The 12453-nt window shown below is 37.1% G+C and overlaps 1 protein-coding gene across 1 annotated transcript in view; it reads right to left on the reverse strand.

The window, feature by feature from the left end:
- Positions 1-12453, reverse strand: part of Sec24CD (Secretory 24CD) — a 203717-nt gene that overhangs the window by 92769 nt on the left and 98495 nt on the right. The window contains exons 9-10 of the mRNA XM_067152321.2: positions 9084-9287; positions 596-802 (exon numbers count right to left, since the gene is read on the reverse strand). Of these exons, the coding sequence (XP_067008422.2) occupies positions 596-802; positions 9084-9287 (411 nt within the window). The remainder of the gene's footprint in view (positions 1-595; positions 803-9083; positions 9288-12453) is intronic.

The following is a 12453-nucleotide window of genomic DNA, read 5'->3' on the forward strand; positions in this document are numbered from 1 at the left end:
AGTGACCATGGCCTTAATTAAGGTACAGTGCCTGCATTTGCCTGGCGTAAAAATGGGAAACCAAGAAAAACCATTTTCAGGGCTGTCGACAGTGGAGTTCGAACCTAATATCTTCTGAATGCAAGCTCTCACGTACATAACCTAAACTGCATTACCACCTTGCTCGATACTTTTATATAGTTTTAAGTTACAGTAATTATTACTTTTCTGTATTTTTGAATTAATGTAATAACTTTGCCAATTTTACATTTCATATGTTGATATTCATTGCACAGATCCCTGCATGAGTAAATAAAATAACAAATATGTTAACAATTGTACAACAGTAACTTTAATAATGGTTAATAAATTACCTTGTTATTATAATTATAATATTTACCATGGGGGCGTTGCTCAAATAAAGCCTAAAAGGGTACACTAACCGAAATGACTGGGAAACACTGTACAAGCCTACAGAGGCGTAGAAGTGTCAATAGAATGCAGTTAAGAGAGCAAAAGAAATGTACAAGTAGTCTAGGGGAAAAAGATAGAATTCTACACTTAAATGGATTTAAACACACAAACAGTAAATTTTCAATGACTATTTTACGCTTACCTTAAGAGCTTCCAGGCCAGCTTGTATCGCTGGTGCAAGAACAGTTTCTGTTTCCCTGGTGTCAGCAAACATGGCTGGAATTTGCTCCATCAAGCTGTCAATAACAGCTTCAGAGTCCACGGGATCACAGAGGAAACCCTCTAAGAGTGGCATGAACATATCTTGGACATCTCCCACAACCATCATCTGTGGCTGAGCCAAACAGCCCTGCAATAAAAAGAGGAAGATATACATCTTGATTGCGGACTGTTATGGCTTTTAATGTTGGTTTTCTTCAACTGGTGGTAAGTGTTTACACTACTTGTAAGTGGACTTAATACACAATTTAAGAAAAATTACCATCTCATCAGGAAATGTTAACACTACATACAGTTAATGTTTGTGTTAAATCTAAAAGCATAGCAAGTAGAAGAGAAAGTGTAACCTCTTCAATAGTTCATTGGGCCATCTGCTAGAAGGCTCTTCCTTCACTAATTGACAATGGTACAAATGCAAAACTTTAGATATGAATTCTTTGAAGCTTACGGAGTGTTACAAACTATCCACTTCATTGCCGTATCGATAATGTAATCTAATCAATATAAGAAAATATTTCCACCTAATTGATACCTGTCTTTTATTTAGCCTTACGGAGTGCGCGTGCAAAGTTGCAAAGTCAGCATACGAATCAAAGATCATTATTGCGTGCACAATATTATGCTTTTGCTTACCATTCCAGAAGTCAGATTTAGATAGCTTCCAGGTAGACTTTGTGATCTTAAAGGATTTCAGTTCCTTTCTAATCTGTCTTGTTACAAAATAAAATCAATACTTCGTATAATGTAAAACAAATTTAAGCAGAATGGCCAATACATGATCATCACAGCAACCTAATTCTTTGGAATTAGTTGTGATAATGTGTAAACTGTCCAATCACTTATAAAATACATTCCCCCGTAGACTATGTTCACAGGAGAGGTTTTGTTCTATTACATTTTTAACTTGTATGAATACATTAAAAATGGCTCTTCAAGGATGTGAGAGGAAAGTGCTGTCAATGATGTATGAGGGTGGCCCAGAAAATAATGCACCACAATTTTTTTCTCAGCCCCCAACAATGGTATGAATGCAGAACTTTACACATGAATTCTTTGAAGCTTACAGAGTGTGCGTGCAAAGTTGCCGCTTCTTCCAATAGATAGCATACTTGCAGCAATAGTTCAACATGGCATCTGTAAGTGATGTATGTTACACGCAGCGTATCGTCATTGAATTTCTCACTGCGGAGCAAGAAACTGTTGGAAACATTCACAAACATTTATGTGCAGTTTATGGAACATCAGCAGTTGACAGAAGTACAGTTAGTCATTGGGCACAGAGGTTGAGACCATCTGAAAGCGCTTCGGCAGAGCTCCAAGATTTGCAGTGGTTGGGGAGGCCACCCACGGCTGTCACACCTGACAACATGCAGCGTGCTGATGTGCTCATTAGCAAGGACCAACGCAGAACGACTTGGCATTTGGTGCAGGAGCTGTCAATCAGCAAAGGAAGTGTGGGTGTGATCATCAGTGCTCTTGATTACGCAAAAAACTGTGCATGATGGGTTTTGCGCTGTCTTACGGAGGAACACAAAACTCTCAGAAAAAACATTTCTTCTGAGTTGCTGCAACATTTTGAAGCTGAGAGGGAAGCCTTCTTGTCCCAAATTGTGATGGGTGATGAAACCTAGGTTCACCATTTTGAGCCTGACACAAAACTGCAATCGATGGAATGGCACCATCCTGACTCTCCACAGAAAAAAATATTCAAAGCAACTGCTTCCGCTGGTAAGGTCATGATGACAAAGGTGATTCGCACAGTGAAGAAATGGCTTCATGAACAGAACAAGGAGTGGTACCGACAGGGCATACACGCCCTTGTGTCTTGCTGGAGGAAGGCCATATAAAGGGAAGGAGATTACGTTGAACAAATAGGGAGTGTAGAAGAAACATAATTCTTTCTTTTATCTAAGTTTCACTGTGTTCAATAAATAACTGTTGAAAAAAAAAAAAAAACGTGGTGCATTAGTTTCTGAGCTACCCTTGTATTTATTGCTATAGTCCCTAATACATGTGAGGGCTATAGCAAATATTTCTTTAGTAGGATTCCATGAAGCAGGCTGACACATTTATGACATTTGTGACCTTGGATGTGTTGCATTCTCTGTATCTTCCTAGATAATAAATCAAACTCCTTAAAACGACTGTGGCGGTCAATATTAAATAGGCCTAAATTATCCTCCTAGTCCAATTAGTTTGTGGCAAATTTTCAAACCTGCAAACTTATGGTAGTCATCCATTTCAAAAACCTGTCAATAGAATTTAAAGTCTGGTACTACATTATTGTAACAGACTTGCCTTTTGCTGTGGAAATGCACTTGTTATATGTACATCCTCTAAACAGCCCAAAGTCTCGTACTTTCATCAAAAGGGATAGGAATAGAGAATATGACCTTATCATTTATACCTAAAGATTTTCACACCTTTTTTTTATTTTTAGACTGACTTCCATCTGAGGTGAAACTAATCATTGTGGTGCCAATTTGAACCAATTGTCAGACCACCTGGATTAAAATTTGTGACAAAATATCACCAAGTGTGGAATTTTGGCTTGCATAAACAGCGATCATTTGAATCCAATTATGCAATAGGGACACTAACATGAATTTGAGAGTTTATCCTTCCTGTGTTCTTTGGTGTGTTCTCCAAATCGCATGCTCTTCACATTCACTTAACATTAATACATCTTCACAGGACAACACTACTGAACATTACAACTACAGAACCAACCATCAAATAGCAACGATGATGCCTATAGTGGACAAGCCGCCATAGTTCCTAAACTGGCCAACAGTAAACAAGTTTAGAGCTCACACTTTCTCTTCTACGCACTATGCTAAAAGACATGTTTGAAGTTTTACTGCTGTACGAAGACTACTGTATTTCACTGCATAATTGTCTCACTTTTTACAACAACATTTTCGAAAAAAATAATAGGGTGCGACCATTATGCAAAGAATTTTTAATACTAGTATTTGTATTACTCAAAAAATTAATTTATAACTAAACTGTAATTGATACCAGTTTAAGGTGTACTTCTCCAATCTGAAAATGAACTTATTAAGTTAACTGTTACTACTGAATTAAAAAAAAAATTCTACAAACTCACAAAAAACAAAATAAAACTTAAACTCTCATGCACACCTGTCTCAGTAATCACATCAGTCACAAACAAAAACATGCATCTGTACATTTTAGACCGATAGTTCCACGAGAGTACCTAATAAACATGGAACGGGAAAAACCTACATTTCCCCATGGATATGGAGAGGCACACTTGAGGTGATGTACAAGGGCTGCAAGCAGGGGTGTACCTACTTGTAAATTTCCCTATACTGGAACATTTTATTATGTATTTTAGCAACCACATGAATGTGTCCCATGGCCACAGACGGCTGGTTACATGACAATGTTATGAAAAAAGAACACATTCATTTCGATGTTTACAACTGATAAGAGCAAAAACTTTTTTCTGTGAATTAGATTCTCAGTGGCTCATTTTGTTGCCATTTGCCTGCGCATTCTGATACCAGTGCACCCCTGGTTGCCAGGCTTTGGAATCACTACTAGAAAACAAGTATTTCCCAGTGACGGTGCTGAGAAGTGATAACTTACAGCCTTACATATTTAAAATGAGAACTCCTAATATGTCACTGGTGAATAAATTGTATATGGTCTCGTAACCATGTTGTCAAACTACCAATGACCCATGCATCGTACTTATATCGGCATTATTTATTTATACATTGTGCAACATCTCGCAAATGTGACCGTGTCGTTAAACTGCCCTAAGCAATATACATATTTAAATTTTGCATTCATATGCAATTTACATTGCAGTTCCATTTACCTTTTAAGCAGCTTGACAAACAAAATTTGAACATGCAGCCATTATGCGATGAAATTTTAAAATCCGATTTTATAGGACGAAACGATTACATTGTGGTGATGATTATGCGGTGAAATACAGTTGCTACATACTGAAAAGGCAGAGGATAGCCCATACAAAGGGAAAAATGCTTTTTGGAGTTGTCAGAAGAAAGTTTTCTATGAAGATTTTGAGATTTCAAAGCCTCTGTGAAGAATGTACTAGAAGAAATATTAGAGTTTCCCACAGATAGAAACGTACAAGTACCTCCAATGCAGCAGTTGCTTATAGGTCTGTGTTTAGACTGTGTTTATGTGCGCAAAGCAACAGTACGTAGCACTGTGCATGTACAGTTCTATTTTCACTCTAGCCTTTTCGTTCTTCACACTATACAGCTTTTTTTTCATGTTCACATAAAACTTTTAATAGTTTGATAGTGTGTTTTATTACTCTAAAGTTTGAGATGAATTCCCCACACAAAGAGTCCCATGCACTTTAAAATCGGTATGAAGCGGCAATCAGTTTGTTCAAAACTTGCGTTTCCGCAGATGATATCCACACTACAGCTTACTTGTTTGTTATTTTCGTAATCCGATACTACGTGAAAGTGTATGTTTAATTTCATTCTGAAAAAAAATATAGTACCGTATTTTTCCGAATCCAAGATGAACCCCATTTTTTTCTTCAAAGAATTTAAATCAGGCTCAAAAAGAAGTTTGTAAAATCATATGAATGCCTTGTTGTACAGTAGGCCTACGCATTTTAAGACTATTTTTAGACGCCGAACATTGACTTTCATCACGCCGTATTTCTTTTTTTTTTTTTTTTTTTTGTGGCTGCACAATTATTCTTTATTTCTGCGGGTTTAAGGACCATTAACTTAACATTGGCATCATAATACCGAAGAGAACTCGTTGAAAATTTTCCGGCATACCTATTCCATGCGTCTCTACAATACAATGATCCATCACGAAATTATTCTTGCTGTCTATAAAACTTTACTTTTACGCAGCGTCAGATATAACCGGCTACCGCTACACACACGTCTCACTTGTCGGGTTCGACCAAATTCAGTGGCTAGCAATGTATAGGCCTAATAGCGAACGTTGAAAGTCAACGAACGAGTTTATTGCGCCACGGTATGGCCATTCCGCCCTTGCGTTTTTTGTGCACATACCTCACAATTTCATCTTCGACTTCTTTAAAGGGTCCTTGTTGTGGACCACTGAATGCATTTTTTGTACAGTACGCATTTTTTTAGCTCTTTGTCTTCACGCTAACACCAAATATTGGCTTTAGATAGGCCTATCCTGAAAATATACCTGCTTTCTATATCCCTTAATTTTACTAAGCGTCAAGTACAATAGACACGTTATGACTCTGCCACTGAGTAGCCATGGCTTTTCTAAGAATTCGACGGGTCGCATGTTTTGATGCCATTCTGCAGATTTGAGAAACACACAGGCACTCTACCAACCGGTTGTCGCGGCTAGCGATGTGTAGTAAAGAGGCGGTCGTTTATTGTCAACGAGTTCTGTGCGCATGTGAAAAGAAGCAGCGTGGTTACCGCAGTAGTTGCCAGTGTTATCCATTAACTTACTGTTAGGCAGCGAATGCAACAACCCTTGAATTTTCGCACAAGATTCTGAGAAAAAAAAAGTATTTGATTCGGAGAAATACGGTATCACTCCAGAGATTTCTGTGGCAAAAACCTCAGCTTTCTTCTTCAAACAGCGTCACCTAACCTAACCGTATATGTAGCCTATTATGAAAACATATTTGAAACGCATGTAGAGAAATAATCTCCTCGTGAAAAATTTGCATGTAAATAGCTGTAACTAGATGCGAGAAGATATGAAAAATCGTCTGAAATCAGTGATCTACTCTGCCATATCTTGAGGTGATCACATTCTTACTTAATTTCCGTATATAACATTAAAATTACGATATCGTTTATTCAGTCTTTATTCTTAAGGAGTTAACAACTGCTATCGGCCACGTTATTTACGCATTTATTACAAAAACGTGTTATCCTCTTTCATTTTGAATTTTCTTTAGAGAACAGCAGTCGATGGGTATTACTAACCAACTCCAACATCGCCTCTGAATGTCAACGAGAGAGCTTGCAAATGCACAAAGTGAGAAAACTATACCGTACTGAAGATGACTGATCGCATTTTGTTGCAAACGTTTCAGTTTTAACTCCACCATGCCGGTTGCAAGCCCGGGGCCTCATCTCGCAAGTGATGAGGAATGAGGAGCAGGAGGAGTATAAACCTCGTTAAAAAACCAGGGTCCATCTGGTTCCGTGTGATCACTAGGCAGCTTTTGATACAGATGTTCTTCTTCCTAGTACAAGATTATTTCGCCTTATCCATCTGCGTATTCAGCCACGGCTTGCTTTAAAGTGTACGCCAGATATATTTCACTGTGTTGCAATCTCCCGTGCATACAATTGAAGCATTTCATGCAATACCCCATTTGCATTATTTCTTAATTCTTCAAGGTACAGGAAGAGCTCATTATTTATCACAGGATATTTTCCATACTTTGGACCTCTGAAGGATCGCATACTTTTTCTAGCATTATGTAAGAGCCTCTTTCTGCTTGCTCCAGTAGCGAACACGTTCCTCCAAGAGAGAAAATGTTTGCTCTGCAGAGCAATTACTGTTCTCCTCTATGTATATTTTATTACTTTTAGTTTATATTCAATTGTATAGCCATTATACTTTCCCATGACAGCTGATGAACTGTAACACCAGTACTAATCACAAAACGCAGACACTGGGATTGGAATGTAGTTTCGCTGAAGGTCGGACTAGACTATGGTTGGTGGTGCCGTTAGAGGGCAACTTCTCTGCCTGTAGTGCTTGGGCTAAGATGCGGAGTACAGTTTGAGAGAGCAAAAATAATGCGGGCAAATATGGTAACTGTAGTTCCAAAACAGAAACATGTAACATTTGATTCTCTTCAATAGGCAATGCATTACGTCAAAGCTTCATGACGAGTGCTGCAGATAACCATATGCAGCTGTTTTTGTAAATCAGGATTTGGCAATTGCGAAGACTTGGGCAATCAAAATGGTGACTATGTTCTCGGTGCTGATGAAGAATGGGTCAGCTTGGGAGAATGGGCATTGGTTGATGGATGGCTGACAAGAACGACGACAATATTACTATGGAACCGATGACCATCAGCAAAGGCACTGAAGGCTTTCAACAGGAGTTGGGTGAGCTAGATGATGATTATGGCGATGATGATGAAGACGGTCAGCTGGTGAACACTCTTAAGTGTTTTAATGAGGTCGTTAGTGCCCTGAAACTATCAAACCTTTTTTGATACATCATAATGTGTCTGATTATATAATATCGAAGAATCGCAATTTGAGGGTGCACTTATGTCATGGCAGCACACAATAACAAACAGTCAAAATAACTAATCTCTTCTGTGTAGTTTAATATAGAACTTTGTATAATGTATACAGCAAGTTTATATTATCCTAAATATATAATTTTCAATGCAATGCAATACACTCCTGTTTTTTTTTTTTTTTTTTTTTTCTCAATATATTTTAGGCAGACTTTAAGACTCACATTTTTCACATTACCTTTTCCTTTTGTTTAGGACCCTGAAAAATGTATAAAGGAACCTTGACTCTATCAAAGTTCAATCTGCGTATAGCAGATGGTGTTTATTTGCTTCATCAACTTTATCATGGGCAATTTGAAAAACTGCTTTAGAATATTAGTTAAAAACGATTGAATAGTGGCTTCAACACTATCTCACACCATTTTGTATCTTTCTGTTACCTCCAGAATATAAGATATCATGAGCAGAGCCAGATTTCACTCCTGTTCTGCTAAGTTGGTCTGAAAACAGAACAATGCAACAATACCTTCGTCTGTGAATCTACTTTCTTCTTACAAAATGCTGTTCAATAATAATGCCATTTGTTTCTACGTCCTACTAACTACTTTTACGGTTTTTGGAGATGCCAAGGTGCCAGAATTTAGTCCTGCAGGAGTTCTTTTAAGTTCCAGTAATTCTACCAACACAAGGCTCACGTATTTGAGCATCTTCCAATACCAACAGACTTAGCCAGGATCGAACCTGCCAAGTTGGGATCAGAAGGCCAGTGCCTCAACCGTCTGAGACACCTAGCCCCCGGCCAAATGCTGTCCATAACTGTAAGTTAACTGCATTAGTTCAGTTCTGATTCAATTTCACTACTCTACTACCATACTGAGATCTTACACATCCTAAGTACGACACTTGAAATAATCCATCACTTCCAATTTCTTATTCCTTACCTGGCATTCAATCCTCTTTATGTTCCTTTCCCACCATTAAACACTTCCATCTTGAAATGTTCATTTTCAGATCAAGAGAGACATGCGGTTAAAAAAAATTATAGTAGGCACAAGAAGTCAAATGAATGATATAACAATTTTAAATTTTAATCAACCAACTTTAAGCAATGAAATTAACTCTATATGTTCTGTCTATCAATCTACCAATGAAGAATTACAAAAATAAATTATACCTTAACATTGTAGAAGTGAACAGTATTATTGTACGTGATGAACCCAACTCTCATATTGCTTTTCTCAGCACCATTTTCTCTAGGCAGAAGCTTCAATATCTCCTTCATTTCTCTGCACAGTAAGTGCACCATTCCTGATTTGATGTTGTTGTATGACACGTCAATCAGGAAGATAAGCGCAGGAGGTTTGGGGAATGTATTGTTCTGAAAAACAGTAGAAAACAATTTTAAGACATGGCATGATCTTACAAATCATCAGTTAATAGAATACATCTAACAAGGTGTCAATACTACAATTTTACAGCCACAATGTATAAAAGTTGTTCAAATGAAACATGAACTGGAGTCTAGAAATAAACATAATTTACTGGACAAAATCTATATATATATATGTATATATATATTGATATATAAAAAACCCTACTCTGTCTGTCATTCACAGCGATACTGAGAAAACAAGAATGTTTAACAGCTGAAACTGTACCAGTTACAGACTGTTATGTGTAGCCTCCGTGGTTCAGGCGGCAGTGTGCCAGACTCTTACCGCTGAGTTCCATGGTTCGAATCCCGGTCACTCCATGTGAAATTTGATCTGGACAAAGCGATGGCAGGACAGGTTTTTCTCTGGGTTCTCCAGTTTTCCCTGTCATCTTCCATTCCAGCAACACTCTCCAATATCGTTTCACTTCATCTGTCAGTCATTAATCATTGCCCCAGAGGGGTGCAACAGGCTTTGGCAGCAGACAATTCCTATCCTTGCCATTCCATTCCCGAACCGGTTGAATGACTTGAAACAGGCTGTGGATTTTCATTTTCATAGACTGTTGTGTGTTCTTTACAAGAAAAATATAATGAATCTCTCATGACTATGGTCTTTGGATTTTCTAAAAGAAAAACATGTTTCTTTCTGCGAAGTGACTGTCTCATATTCACTATGACGAAGTGCACAGCTGTACCTGACGGCATGAGTTCAAACTACGTACATTCTGACTTCTGTTGCCTTCCACAAAGATATTTAGAAAATGGGAACATTTGAGAGACTGAAACTGGCATCAGATATAGGTTACAAGAACAATGCAAGGATGACCATCATACTTGAACCGAGTGATAAATACTATCATTCAGTCAAGTGAGTGGATCATTTTCACCATTCTAGCATATATAACCACATTATCTCCATCTATAACAATGATATAAAAATCCTTCCACTGAGTATGAGGAGTGACATCCATCACATTTTGATCGTGGATGCTTCATTGTAGGTGTTTCCGGGTAGAGATATGATTCGGGAAAGATGAAATTTCGCATGTTTGGTGTTCAATAAAATGTTTTTCATTCACCAAGATAAGACAGTCATTTTGTTTTATGTAATAATATTAATGTCATCCATTAGCATAAGACTGAATCAAGTTTTCCTGTCTGCTTTAAAGTTTTTACATATTTGAAAGCAATAACTGACAAAGGTCAATCATTAATTCCCCCCTTATTCCGTGAAGTGAGAATGTGTTTTTGAAATATGTAACAACATATCTACTGATCTACTGGCATCAGACTGAACCAAGTAGTGCAGCCTGCTCTGAAGTTTTCGCATTACAGAGAACGATATTAGCATATGACAATTATTCAATATATTTGTGTTCTGAGCATTTAAGTGGATGCGTAGTGGACATCATCTCGATTTATTCGCATTATGAGTGATTAGATTAGAACTCGCGATTATTTATCGGGAGACCACATTAATTATTTGTTTTACAATGTTGTGTCCAGGAAACAAATTTTAGGCCAAAAATTGCCTTTTTTCTTCAAGGTTATCTTACAAGAAGATTCCCACCTTCCGATACTTGTCAATTTCTTATAGCTAGTTTATTATTTACATAACATAATCCAGCTTAATCTCCGAGTATAATATTAAATAGAACATGTTTCTTTCCAATTATGGAACATCTTCAGCTAAAAGATTTTTCATTGGAACTCTGCACTTTGCTTAGTCAGTTATACGTCCACACCTACATACAGTATGTGTATTGTATTGAGTATTGAGTTTGATTCTCCACAGCTCCACCAACAGCTGTCATAGATAGCCTAGGCGTCACTGAAGAGGCATACTAGGGAAATGAGTGAGGTAATTTCCCGTTGCTTTCCTCACCGAGCCAGAAGGTACCATTACACATCATTCTGCCAAGTCCACTGAAATGCATGCACCAACCGACCCTATGAGCGATATTTTCACACCATTCATAACAGAGACTGGCTGCATAAGGAATGGTATTACTAGCATTGCTCATACCTCGGTCACTTTCATATTGTCAAAGCCAAGGATGAGACTGAGACAAGTCAATGAAAGTAACAAATTTATTCTAGCCCATACCAAATGATATAGTGCACTGAAAAAACTATATCTCGCCAGCAAAGGTTAACATATAATAAGTGGAAATGTCAGAAACTCTCGTGATGTCATGCACTGAATATATGTTTATTAAGATGTCTTCATTTACGATAGTTTAATCATCACTAATACTTTTGTTACCAGAACAGGAGTATTTTATACCTATTCTTTCCCTAATTCCTCTCACAATTTACAATCACAAAGAATGGGTACCGTCCACCTAATCAATACTTTATTATGTCTTGTTACTATCCAGTGCTGGTTTTGACCTTCACAGAGGTCGTTCTCAGCTGGTCATGCGATCTAAAGTTAACTTAATATATAATTTAAAAACATTACCAAATCCAATGAAGAATGTTACATGATATGAGTGATAATATTAAAATATAAAATACATAAAATATACAATGATATGATGTATCTTCTGGTTTATGAAACAAGCGTCGATATTCTATGACATGTATATGTTACATAAAATTCTGGTGTACTGTTCGTGAGTAATAGATAATTTGGTGAAATACAATTTCTACACTTAAAATGTTTATGGCATTCTTGAGGTACACTTTGATGTTCAGTTCATATCGGTGAATCGTTGCATACGTTCACTGATATGTTCATACTAAGCATTCTAGAACATTGATATGGATGTGATAAAAACTAGTAACATATAATACATTAAAATACAATAAAATGTTCACAGTATTCTTGCGTACGCGATGGAGTTCTGTTAATTATGTACATTCATAAGCATGTTTATACCAAGCATTCTAGAATGTTCAATGATTTATATTGTTTTTCTTGTAAGTTCATACAGTTAAGAATGTTGGATGATTAACATCAAAATATTGTGGTGTGTCATTAGTTTCCTTGGTACTAATCTTGTTAAAAGATATTGAGTAGGTGCAGATGCTCCCTCTTTGTAGTTTTGTTGTTGGACATGCAGTAGTCTGTGAGAACAGAGAAGAAAATGAAGTACAAGAATTT

This window comes from Anabrus simplex, chromosome 8 (assembly GCF_040414725.1).
Source record: "Anabrus simplex isolate iqAnaSimp1 chromosome 8, ASM4041472v1, whole genome shotgun sequence".
Taxonomy (NCBI): Eukaryota; Metazoa; Arthropoda; class Insecta; order Orthoptera; family Tettigoniidae; genus Anabrus; species Anabrus simplex.